The 13,059-nt window shown below is 48.1% G+C and overlaps 1 protein-coding gene and 1 pseudogene across 4 annotated transcripts in view; both read left to right on the forward strand.

Moving 5' to 3' along the window:
• CACNA1F (calcium voltage-gated channel subunit alpha1 F) overlaps positions 1-8,131 on the forward strand; it is a 28,873-nt gene extending 20,742 nt beyond the window's left edge. For all 4 annotated transcript variants that reach the window (XM_006163503.1, XM_006163501.1, XM_006163500.1 and 1 more), the window contains exons 35-48: positions 225-316; positions 1,007-1,166; positions 1,392-1,519; positions 1,781-1,877; positions 2,060-2,162; positions 2,421-2,522; positions 2,702-2,832; positions 3,069-3,200; positions 3,823-3,992; positions 6,144-6,251; positions 6,355-6,482; positions 6,588-6,700; positions 7,387-7,584; positions 7,837-8,131. In XM_006163503.1, the coding sequence (XP_006163565.1) occupies positions 225-316; positions 1,007-1,166; positions 1,392-1,519; positions 1,781-1,877; positions 2,060-2,162; positions 2,421-2,522; positions 2,702-2,832; positions 3,069-3,200; positions 3,823-3,992; positions 6,144-6,251; positions 6,355-6,482; positions 6,588-6,700; positions 7,387-7,584; positions 7,837-8,067 (1,893 nt within the window). In that variant the 3' untranslated portion in view covers positions 8,068-8,131. The remainder of the gene's footprint in view (positions 1-224; positions 317-1,006; positions 1,167-1,391; positions 1,520-1,780; positions 1,878-2,059; positions 2,163-2,420; positions 2,523-2,701; positions 2,833-3,068; positions 3,201-3,822; positions 3,993-6,143; positions 6,252-6,354; positions 6,483-6,587; positions 6,701-7,386; positions 7,585-7,836) is intronic.
• A 1,169-nt stretch (positions 8,132-9,300) lies between these two features.
• Positions 9,301-9,504, forward strand: LOC114005119 (NADH dehydrogenase [ubiquinone] 1 beta subcomplex subunit 1 pseudogene; annotated as a pseudogene).
• Positions 9,505-13,059: the final 3,555 nt, after the last annotated feature.

Here is a 13,059-nt window from a genome sequence, read left to right on the forward strand (position 1 = left end):
GGAAAGAGGGGTGAAGAATTAGACATGAATAATCCCAAAGTGGGAGTTACGGGTAGAAAGACAAGCTGGATGACCGTGGGCTAGCCTACATATCAGTAAAATGGGATCAACAGTGTCTGCTTATCAGGATTATAAGGATCCTTTAGGTATTAGGAGGTGTGAATGGATGGGGACGTGTGGAGGCATGGGTTTATCCCATTGATGCAGTCCCTGCATGCCCACAGATGTTTGGCAAGGTGGCTCTTCAGGATGGCACACAAATCAACCGAAACAATAATTTCCAGACTTTTCCACAGGCTGTGCTGCTTCTGTTCAGGTAACATCTATCCATTCCCCTGCCACCTTGGTTCCCAGCTTGCCTGTGGGTTCCCACACACAAACACCCTCTCTGGACCCCAGATTGCCAGAGCAATAACAGGCAGTACAGGCCTCCACATAGCCTGAGACCTTTCCTGACTGTGAAAAGGTTAAAATATTCTAGCCTCAAGACCAGCAAATGGTGTAATGATTATGTTACTGGACTTCTATATGACCAACTACAGTTCAAGTCCCAGATCCAGAGGCTTGAAACTCATGCCAAGCACGTGTGTATGCATGCTCAAAATCCTGAGAAGAGAATGGAAAAGAAGTGATTGCTGCATGGCCATCGCCCCTGGGTGGTTATTTCTCACTTTCTGTTTCTCTGTCTCTCTCTCTCAGGCAAGCACATGTGCCCTATAGCAAAAATCTCCCTTAAAAAAAAAAAAAGAAGAATATTCTAGCCTCAGCCATACTTTTTCTGGCTATAATAGGCATCCCCTTTCCAACCTCAGTGCTCTACCTGTAAGATGCAAACATGACTCTCATCAAGATGGTCATACTCCGGTTATTAAAATATTGAAATGTTATCTGTGCCCTGTGTGGACCCTGATAAGAAGCAAACCACATCCTCACTCTCCCAGCCCCCAAAACTTGCGCTTGCCATGACTTCAGATGCCACCCCTGTGTGATCTCCCCTCTCCCCCAGGTGTGCTACTGGTGAGGCATGGCAGGAGATAATGCTTGCCAGCCTTCCTGGGAGTCGATGTGATCCTGAGTCTGACTTTGGCCCTGGTGAAGAGTTTACCTGTGGTAGCAATTTTGCCATTGCCTATTTTATCAGCTTCTTCATGCTCTGTGCCTTCCTGGTGAGGACCGTTTCCCCATAATCACTACTATTGCCATGGGGCTGACCTTGAGGGCCCAGGGATGGCCAAATGAAGTGGGAAGCCAGGATCTTCAGAGATGGCTGGTCTGACAACAAGATCAACCCAAGGAGTCATGACTCAGTGACCATATAAGCTCACCTCAACCTCCCCCCACCACCCTGCTCTGCCCTTCACTTAACCACCTCCCTGCTCACTGACCCACAGATCATAAATCTCTTTGTGGCTGTAATCATGGACAACTTTGATTATCTAACCAGAGACTGGTCCATCCTGGGCCCCCATCACCTCGATGAGTTCAAGAGGATCTGGTCTGAATATGACCCTGGAGCCAAGTATGTGCTCTAACACCTTACCTGGAACCCAGGGGACAATGCACTACCCTACACAATTACCTAGCCCCAGAACCTCTGACCTATGCATCCCATTACCCAGTCAATAGATGCCCCAAGGTTTCTTCTGACCCTGTCTTCTGCCCTCCCCAACTTTCCCCTAACTGTTCCCTGGCAGCTCTGGGGTGTTCATGGGAGAGATTATGAGCTTGTGGGGCTGGAGTTGGTATTGCCAATCCAGTGGTATCTCCCCAACTGCCCCAGGGGCCGCATCAAACACCTGGATGTGGTTGCCCTGCTGAGACGCATCCAACCCCCCCTGGGATTTGGGAAGCTGTGCCCACATCGAGTGGCCTGCAAGGTCTGTGCACCTGCCACCCCTAGGTCTCTGAGAGGGATGTCCACCATATGGCATGGGTGGGCAGGGACCTGCCTTGGATGGGAAGGGGTGTTTGGGTGCATCCTCAAAGGTTTCTGTCCCCGGACATTCATGCCTGCACATTAGCATTTTCTCAGAATGGGTTCATTCTCTGGTGTTCACAGAGACTTGTAGCGATGAACATGCCCCTCAACCCAGATGGGACAGTGACATTCAATGCCACGCTATTTGCCCTGGTCCGGACTTCCCTGAAGATCAAGACAGAAGGTGTGTGGAGATGAGCAGGAGTGGGACGGTCACTGGGGAGGATGCAGGGAGCAAACTCATTGAGCAGTGGGCCCCACTCCTAGCTCTGAACATCAAAATAGTAACTTAGACTTCTCCAGTCTTGTCTCCCCTTCCCTCAGCCACCCTGTCCAATGGGGGCGGTGTGCTTCTGCAGTAAAAGCCTCCCTCCAACAGTGAGGGGGCAGCTGTGAAGGTTCTTCCTATTGGTTCATGCCCCCACATACTCCTCCAACACAGGGAACCTGGAGCAAGCCAACCAGGAGCTGCGGATTGTCATCAAAAAGATCTGGAAGCGGATGAAACAGAAGCTGCTAGATGAGGTCATTCCCCCTCCGGACGGTGAGCTATCCCCTCCCCAGTTCCTTGTGTCCACCCCTGAATGTCAGATCATTACTCTCCACCACAAAGTCAGCATCACCAGAGGCCAGGGGGAATCCATGCTGGTAGGTGGGAAGGCAACAGGCACTGACAGGGCAGAGGACCCCTGAGTAACCTTGCTTTCTCTCCTTTGCCCTCAGAGGAGGAGGTCACCGTGGGCAAATTCTATGCCACATTTCTGATCCAGGACTATTTCCGCAAATTCCGGAGGCGGAAAGAAAAGGGGCTACTAGGACCTGAGGCCATCCCAAGCACCTCCTCTGCCCTTCAGGTTTTCAGGGCCGGGAAGTGGGTGGGTGTATGGGAAAGTAATGTGGCTGAGTCTGATCTTCCTCTGAATCTCATGAAACCCATGTCACAGATGAGGAAACTTAGGCCTCATTTCCTACCAAGGGTCAGGGCTGAGGGGCTTCTTCCCCTACTCCCTACTCCTACATGGGAAGCAGGTTTGTAGAGGAGCAGTTTCTACCCTATGCTGACTACTCCCCTATTTTTGTACCCCCACAGGCTGGTCTGAGGAGCCTACAGGACTTGGGTCCTGAGATCCGGCAGGCCCTCACTTGTGATACAGAGGATGAGGAGGAAGAGGGCCAGGAAGGAGCTGAAGAGGAAGATGAGAAGGACCTAGAAACACACAAAGTGAGGCCAATATGCTTTCACTCCCCCAGGAGTTGTTGTTGTTGTTGTTGTTGTTGTTGTTGTTTTAGAGGATTTTGCTATAGGGTGCATGCACTTGCCAGACAGAGAGACAGAGGGATAGAAAGCGAGAAATCACCCCCCAGAGGGGATGGCCATGCCACAATCACTTCTCTTCCATTCTCCTCTTGGGATCTTGGGCATGCACGCACACGTGCCCAGCGTGAGTTTTAAGCCACCAGGTCTGGGACGTGGACCGCGGTCGACTACGTGGTAGTCCAGTGACATAGCCATTACGCTAACTGCTGGTCCCATAAGTTTAAGCCACCGGGCCCGGGACTCAAACTGTGGTCGACTACATGGGAGTCCAGTAACACAGCCATTACGCCAACTGCTGGTCCCGAATTCTTGATTGTAAAATACTCTCCCAGTCCCCTCAGTAATTTTGACACTGCCTTTGGGGAGAAGGTCCCCCAGAGAAGGTCACTCTGCAACAGAAAAAATATTGTTTTGGTACCTACCATTGGTTGTGGGACCTGGGAAGCTCATGGACTCAGATACGAGATATGACCAAGTAATTTAGCTATAACATGAATGCATGACTCAGTTCTGTGATTCTCCACAGGCCCCAGTGGACTCTCAGCCCTCATCTCGCCGGAGCTCCAGGATTTCTGTGTCTCTGCCTACTGGGGACAGACTCCCAGATTCCCTCTCTCTTGGACCCAGTGATGATGATGGAGGAACTCCCAACTCCAGACAGCCCAGTGTGCCCCAGGCTGGATCCCACACCCACAGGTTTTGTCAGGAGTTTGGAGGAAGATTGTGAGGGAAGGCAGGGGCTGGACACTGGATGAAGGTGGTTCAGGAGACACAGGAGGAGGGCCTCACGGGAAGGATGGAGGAGTTTTGAGGGCTCAGGTCAGAAGAAAGGACAATAAGAGATTAATATGAGAAAGGCAATGTGTGACCAACAGATTGCATGGGAGTTAAGGTGGTTGGATCCCACATGACCAAGTGTGCGGAATGAGTTTGAGTCCCAGACAGGCGTCTTAAAAATAACACTGGGGGGACCAGCAGTTGGCATAATAGCTATGTCACTGGACTCCTGTGTATTTGACTGCAGTTCGAGTCCTGTACTTGGTGGCTTAAACTCACGCCGGGCAGGTGTGCGTGCGTGCCCAAGATCCCGAGGGGAAAATGGAGGAGAAGGGATTGTGGCATGGCCATCCCCCCTGGGTGGTGATTTCTCGCTTTCTGTCTCTCTGTCTCTCTCTATCTTTCTGGCGAGTGCATGCGCCCTATAGCAAAAAACTCTCAAAATAAATAAATAAATAAATAACATTGGGCTGGGGCCAGCAGATGGTGGAGCAGTTATGTAGATGGACTCACACATGGCCGACCATGATTCAAGTCCCAGACCAGGTGGTTTCAGGCTCATGCCAGGCATGTGTGCGTGCATGCCCAAGATCCCAGGAGGAGAACGGAAGAGAAGGGATTGCCATCCCTCCAGGGAGTGATTTCTCACTTTCTGTCTCTCTGTCTCTCTGGCAAGCACACATGCCCTATAGCAAAAAATCTGTCTCAAAAAAAAAAAATCATGCTGGGCACATTCACATGCATGCCCAAAATCCCAAGAGGAGAATGGAAGAGAAGGAATTGTGGTGTGGCCATCCTCCTTAAGGATGATTTCTCATTTTGTCTCTCTCTCTGTGTCTCTCTCTGATAAGCACATACTCCATATGGGAAAGAGAGAGGAGAGAGAGAGAAAGGCGATGTGATGGTATAATGCAAAAAGCCCATGAGGAGGAACTAAATGGCTTTGAGTTCAAATTCTGGCTCTGTTATTTACTAAGTAACCTTGGGTTAGTCACTTCACCTCTAGGATTGTCAATTTCCTCACCTGTGAAAGGGGGTTGATAATAGCACTTACTACACAGGGTAACGAAAGGATGAAATGAGGTCATGCATGAAGTGTCTAGTTTTTACTGCCTCTTCCCACCCAACACACCCCCAGTTCTTGTGTTTAAGCTGTCTCTAAAACAAACCAATTTTGATTTCTTTGAAACTTTGAGTCCTTCTTTTCTTTTTTTAAAATTTTGCCAGAGGATGCATATAGTTGCCAGATAGAGAAAGTACCCCTCATGGGGCATGGTCATGCCACAATCCCGTCTCCTTCATCATTCCCTTCTTTCTGGAGGGCACACATACACATGCATCTGGAATGTTTCTCAAGCTGCTAGGTCTGGGACTCGAACTTCAGGATCAGCTATATAGGATCCAGCTGCCTTAACTACCAGGCCATGGAGCTGGCCGAAAACTTTGAATCCTTCTAATGAGACAAACATCTATTAAAAGAAAGTTCCAGGGGCCGGCAAGTGGCATGGTGGCTAAAGGCACTGGACTCCCACATGGCCGACCATAGTTCAAGTCTCGGACCTGGTGGCTTGCTTTCTCACTTCCTCTCTCTCTCTGTCTCTCTCTGATCAAACTGAAAAATAATAATGATAACAATAATAAATAAAGTTAAATAAAATAATTCTTAAAAAAAAAGAAAAATAATAAAAGAAAGCTCGAGGCCAGCAGGTGGTGTGGAGATTAAAGATGCTGGACTCCCCCATGACTGACCACAGTTCGAGTCTCAGACATGGCAGGCTGCTTTCTCTCTCTCTCTCTCTTTCTCTGGTCAAATTAAAACAAATAATAATAATAATAAAGTTAAACAAAATAATTCTTAAAAAAGAAAGAAAGAAAGAAAGAAAGCCCATGGTCACTTTAAAATGACTAATGGTTCATTTTATGTTATATGAATTTTCCTCCAAAAAGTAATTGTAAAGCCTAGTGTTTTTATGGGGGTGGGACCCGGGACAAAAGGAACCAGGGGTCCAGGACCACATATGGGGGTGGGGAGGAGGATCTGGTCTGCCTAACAGGCCTCACTTTCCCCAGGAGAAATTCTGGGGTCCTCATTTTCACCATCCCTGAAGAAGGAAGTTCTCAGCCTGAGGAAACTAAAGGACCAAACAAGCAGGACGAGGATGAGGAAGTCCCTGACCGGTACACTGGTTGTGTCCCATAGGATGAGCCCATAAATCACATGTGGGTACCCCATCTCTCAAGCCCTTGCCTGAGGTCACCCCCAGCCCTCCCTCCCACACAGGCTCTCCTACATAGATGAGCAGACTATGATTCCCCCACGGCCAGTCCTTCTGCAGCCTACTAGACCCCAGAGATATGTGGATGGGCACCATGCACCACGTCGTCGTCTGCTGCCCCCGACACCTGCAGGTGAGTGAGGGTGGGCCCTAGGGGCTCCCAAACACCAGCAAGACAGACGGCAGAGGAGATTGACAGCAGCTCTTTGCTCTCCGTGGCCCCCACCCCCACCTTCAGGTCGGAAGCCCTCTTTCACCATCCAGTGTCTGCAGCGCCAGGGCAGTTGTGAAGATTTACCCATCCCAGGCACCTATCATCGCGGGCGAAATTCAGGGCCCAGCAGGGCTCAGGTGAGGTGGGGGTGAGGGGGGGAGAGATGCTGGGGTCTGGAAGGGTAGGAAATATCTAAACTGAATTGATTAAACACACTACATGTCAGGACCTGAAAATGAGTCAAGTTTAAATAAATGCACACAATCCTCACTGTACTTGCAAATGGGCATTATATTACACCCAGTTTACAGATGAGGAAACTGAGATTCAGGGAAGTTACCCCAGATCACACAGCTAGTAAGAGGCAGAGCTGACATTTCAGTCCAGACCTTATAAGCTCTTCTATAAACTCAAGTTTGGTTCACATCCACTCATTTTTTTTTTCTGAAGAGGTTTTCGCTATAGGGCACATGCGCTTGCCAGACAGACAGAGAGAGACATAGAGACAGAAAGCGAGAAATCACCCCCCAGGGAGGATGGTCACACCGCAATCCCTTCTCCTCCATTCTCCTCTCGGGATCTTAGGCACGCACGCACACACGCCCGGCATGAGTTTTAAGCCACCAGGTCCGGGACGCGAACCGCAGTCGACTACATGGGAGTCCAGCGACATAGCCATTACACTAACTGCTGGTTCCCACATCCACTCATTTTGACTCTGGCTGTGTATTGGGGAAAGGAGGTCAACAGAGAAGTGAGTCCTAGACCCTCACACCCTGCCCATCAATTCCTGCCCCTCTGACTTTTATTTTTTCTGGCCCAGGGTTCCTGGGCAACCCCTCCTCAGCGGGGTCGGCTCCTGTACGCCCCACTGCTGTTGGTGGAGGAGGGAGCAGCAGGGGAGGGATACCTCGGCAAGTCCAGTGGTCCACTACGCACCTTCACCTGTCTGCCCATGCCTGGAACTCACTCAGGCCCCACCCATGGCAAGAGAGGCAGTGCTGACAGCTTGGTGGAAGCTGTAAGTCCACAGGGGACATCAGCAAGAGGGATTGGGGAGGGGAGGCAGTAGGATCTGGTGGAGGAAGTAAAAGGGGTCCCCAAGCTCTGTGTTGAACATGTAGATATCCCTATGCACTGCAACCTCTGCTCACCATGATGTATACACCACTGTCCCCACATTCACATCCCTACGTGCACATCACTTATCACACTGACCCCTCTGTGCACACCGCGTCCTTGGTCAACACAGATCCCACCTGTGCCCCCCTAGGTGCTCATCTCCGAGGGTCTGGGCCTCTTTGCCCAAGATCCACGCTTCGTGGCCCTGGCCAAGCAAGAGATTGCAGATGCATGTCGCCTGACACTGGATGAGATGGACAGTGCTGCTAGTGACCTGCTGGCACAAGGAACCAGCTCATTCTATAGCGATGAAGAATCCATCCTTTCCCGCTTTGACGAGGAGGACCTGGGAGATGAGATGGCCTGCGTCCATGCCTTCTGAATTCCCACCCTCCCTCACTGCTCAATAAACATTGCCTCCCCTCCCTAGAGGGAGCCAGGCGTGAGCCACACCCCTGGATTTCAGTGTCTACATTGGGGGCCCAGGGCTGCCCAGCGGCCCTCATCTGTCCCTGTTCCAGTCCTGAACCACTGCCCACACATGGGTATTTCCAGAAACCAGGACAGCCAGGCCTGATTATTCAGCGTCAGGGAAGGAGGGAGGAGGAGGAGAAAGAGACAGCAGCCAAAAAAAGCTGGAGACAGAGTGGAGGGGGGGAGGGGAGGGGGGAGGGCACTGGACAGAGATGAAGGAAAAGGGAGAGAGAGGGTGTAGGGGTGCTTGATGAGGAGAGGGGAAAAGGAAGAGATTTCAGAAGGGACCAGACTGATCAGACCAAGGAAAGATGAACAGATCAGACAGATGAAAAAGGAAGGATAAGCAAACGCAGAGGAGAGTCCTGCCAGTGGAAAGGTCTGGAGGTTGGGCTTGATCTGGTATGTGGTGCATCTTAGGCAGAGGGGTCCTCTGACAGCACCAGCAATTTTAGGGAGCTTATATTGGGATCACCCTGTCCCCTGCCTCCCACCTGTCTGAGGAAAAGAAGAAAACCGAAATCCTTTGGTAGAAGACATAGATGACAGCAAAGGGCAGGGCTCTTAGTCCTGGGAAACCACTCAGGACCCACCTGGCTTTTCTGAGACCACCTAAGAATAACCCACTCTCCTCCCACGCAGATCCCAGAACTCTTTTTTCTGATTCCTGTCCCACCTTTAGTTGTCACCAACCTTTAAGGTATCATTCATCCATTGAAGGTTTATCGAGCATTTACTCTGCCAAGCACCATTATGGGTTCCCCTTAATACAGACTGAACTGGCTTAGTCACGTGACAGGGATCATCCAAAGTGGGAGTCAACCCCACCCCAAAAGAATTGGAGGCAGTATTGTGAGTGATATAGGAAGGTCTGGCCTAGGGTCTCTTCCCAGCTCTCAGAGCAGAAATAACTCATTTGTATAATTTCTGTCCATCAAACTTGGACTAAAATCTAGGGGGAGCCAGAATTGGAGACTAGGACTCAGTACATAGTTACGCAGGGCCTTGAAACAAAGGCTTAATGTAGTTGGGTTGGTGTCTGTGGGGGGATAGGGGGCAGCAAGTCATGGGCAGGGCACAGAGAGTGACAAAGATTGTGGAGGGGCTGGCTGAACTCGGTGCTGCCCTTGGTCACGGGGTCATTGTTGGTGCCTGAGCCACAGCAATCATGGAAAACTTACTTCAGATTGTGCATGACCACTGGGTTCACATACCTGTCACTATAGGATTTGTGTTTGGATGTCATCTAGACAGAAAGAATGATAAAAAGCTAACTGCCTTCTGGAACAAGAGTGTATTATTTAAAAAGGAATTGAGGCCCAATGAAGAAGTGACCTGGAAGTAAAAACTACGAGTGAATTACAGAATGTTCACAGTTTTCAAAGTAATGAGAAAATAAAAACATGTTTGTTATTTTTAAAAAAGAAAAAAGATTGTGGAGGGAGGAAGTGAGAGAGGCCACCTGAGGCCAGACCATGCAAAGCCTTGAATGCCAGGCTCTGGGATTTTTCCTAAAAGCAATGGGGAGCCATGGGGAGGATTTGTGTAGGGTAGTGACATAGTTAACTTTGCATTTTAAATAGATGCTCTGACGGCTGTGCTGAAAACAGAAGGGAGGGGGAAGAGACAGGAGATGCTAAAATTGGCAGGGAAGAGGGTCGCCTTAGCCAGGGGTGGTGGCAGAGGAAATGGTGAGATGTGTAGGAGGTAGAATGAACCATTTGTTGGATCCTGTGCTAAGTGCATTACAGTGATTATCTTGTTTGATCAACCTCATTGGTACCATTTTAAACCATCTTACCTGTCCAAGGTCAAACAGGAATAAATATTAGAGGTATAGTTCAAATTCAAGCAGTTGAATGCCAAGAACCATGCTCTTAACCCTCCTGTATGGAAGCTTTTCCAGTAAGGCTACAGTTGAGAGTATTCATTACAAATTTGTGTGAATTTTGTGTGTTTAAGAAATAGGTAAGGGGGCAACCTCACAGTGTAGCAGTTAAGCACTATGCATAGGGAGCTGGATCCCACATGGCCAACAGAGGTTGGAATCCCAGTCCTAGTGACTTGGAAAACGTTCTGAGTATGTGTCCCCAAGATCCAGGCAGGATGAAGAATGAGAGGGAAAAAAAGGGCTGTGGCATGCCCACAGAGAGGGTCTCTCTCTCTCGCATGCATGAGTACACACACACACACACACACACACACACACCAGTAATTATTAATAAGGAAAAAAAAGCAGGGCTCTCTCCATGGCATAGCAGTAATGAACTGCTCAAGAGAAGCCAGATGCTACATAGCAACAGCAGGTCAAATCAGCAGCTTGGTCAGCCTAAAACATGCTGTGTACATGCACGAGTGTCCAAGATCCAATGGGCTAGAGGACTGAAGGAAGGGCATTGCAGCATGACCAGACCTCGTGGTCATGCATGCGACATGCTCTACTATAAATAAAAAAATTTCAATAAAAAATATTTTTAAAATAGGCTTGAAAAAAGAAAGGTATACATTGAGATGGTTCAAAACTCAAAAGATTCAAAAGATTATAAAGTGAAAGCTTCCTTTCGCTTGGGAAGTAACCAGTGCTTCCAGGTTCTTTTATAAGATGATGTACTGATAAGTTAGCACAGTGGTTAAGAGGAACAGATGCTAGAGTCAGACTTCCTGGATTTCATATCCTGGTTCCACCACTTCATGGCTGTGTAAACTTAGGAAAAATCCCTTCACCTCTCTGCATCTTAATTTATTCAGCTATAAAGTAAGAATAATAGTAGCACCTGCCTCATAGAGTTGCTACGAGAATTTTTAAAGGATTATTTATTTATTTTTATTAATTATTATTATTTCTTAATTTGACCAGAGAGAGAGAACGGAAAAGTGGGGAAGTAAGCTGCCGGGTCCAGGACTCAAACCAAAGTTGGCAATGTGGGAATCCAGTACCTCAAGTACCACGCCACCTGCCAGCCAAAAGGATTTTTTTATTCAACTTTATTTCTTTAAATTTGACCACAGAGAGACAGAGTGAGAGGGGGAAAGTGAGAAAGCAAGCCACCAGGTCCAGGACTCGAACCTCAGTTGGCCATGTGGGAGTTCAGCACCCTTAACCACCATGCCACCTGCCAAAAGGATTTTAATGAGTGATATATGTGAAATTCTCTGAACAGCACTTGACGCAGAACAATCACAATTGAAATATTACTATCCTTTCAATAATTATGTTATTATAATCCTTCTTTCTCTTTGTACACAATTCCCTTACATCCTGGCATCTTGCTTTTGCTTTTTTTTTTTTTTTTTTTTTTTTTTTTTTTTTTGCCTTAGGGTGTATGTACTTGCCAGAAAGAGTCAGAGAGAGGGAACATGAGAAATCAACCCCGGAGGGAATGGCCACATTACAATCCTTCCTCCTCCATTCTCTGCTCAGGATTTTGAGTGCACACACACACACACGCAGTATGTTTTCCAAGCCTCTGGGTCCAGGACTTGAACCAGAGTCAGCCATGTGGGATCCAGCACCTTCACCACACCATCTGCTGGCCCATGCATTATTTACTTAACTAAATATCTTGATGATCATTCCTTAACTCCATATTATAATGACAGCTGCATAGTGTTCCATTTCATAGCTATATCAATTTATTTAAAGAGAACACTACCAACGAGGACTTAGGAAGTGTCCACTCCTTGCTGTTATAAACAGCCTTGTAGTGTATCATCTTATACACACATCTCTTAGCACATGTATGAATCTATCTGTAAAATAAATTCCGAGAAGTGCAAATGGTGAGCCAAACAGTATCTGAATCTGTTATCTTGCTAGATTTTGCCAAATTGCCCTCTACAGATGTTCTACTCATTAAACTTCCATCAGCAATTTATGAGAATGCCTGTTTCTGCCCAATCTGCTGATATTGAGCATTATCTAACTTTTTTTTTTTTGAGAGGTTTTTGCTATAGGGCACATGCACTCACCAGACAGAGAAAGACAGAGACAGAAAGCAAGAAATCACCCCCCAGTGGGGATGGCCATGCCGCAATCCCTTCTCCTCCACTGTCTTCTCGGGATCTTGGGCACACACACACGCAACCGGCGTGAGTTTTAAGCCACCGTGGCTGGGACTCGAACCGCAGTCGACTATGTGGGAGTCCAATGACATACCCATTATGCTAACTGCTGGTCCCAATTATCTAACTTTCTGATACCACCCTCAAAGATGAGAAACAGTATCTTAGTAGTTTTTATATGCATTTATCTTAATATGAATGCACATGTTAATTGAGCATCTTAAACCCCAACTGTATTTCATCCATTGGATTCTGCAACATGGAAACCAACATTGACCTTGACAGGCCCCATTTTAGTAACATTAAGGAGGGACAGTCCAATTAAGAAAAGGCTGAGGAATAAATTAGGTAAAGTATAGAATCAGAGTAGGCAAGAATTTGACCCAGAGGAAGACAGAAATAGGAAAGATGGTTGGAGGGGGCAAGGAGGAGTTTTTAGGATGTGCTTTAAGTGGTCAAAAAGGAGCTCTCAAAACCTTGAACTATGTTTAAGCTGCGGGGACCCAGGGCACTAACAATTGCTAGATGGGTGACCTTGCGCAAGTCACTTTACTTCTCTGGGGACTCATTTTCCTATCACCTAGGCCGTTGTAAGGATTAAATGAGTGAATATATTTAACAAATTCAGAAAAAGGCCTGGCAAAATGTCACACTGTAGTACCGAAAGGACCTCCTCTCCCCAGACCTCTAACTGTTTTTAGAAAGAATGATGTTCCCAGCTCTCCCAGTGTCTGGGCTGGAATGGCGACCGGTGAGACTAGGGTATGGCCGGCTCTGCGCAGGCGCGTGGCAGAGGGTGAGGCGGGAGGGGGGGGGAGCGTGAGGGGGGGGGCTGCAG

Source organism: Tupaia chinensis, unplaced genomic scaffold (genome assembly GCF_000334495.1).
Source record: "Tupaia chinensis unplaced genomic scaffold, TupChi_1.0 Scaffold142384_1, whole genome shotgun sequence".
In the NCBI taxonomy this organism is placed as follows: domain Eukaryota; kingdom Metazoa; phylum Chordata; class Mammalia; order Scandentia; family Tupaiidae; genus Tupaia; species Tupaia belangeri.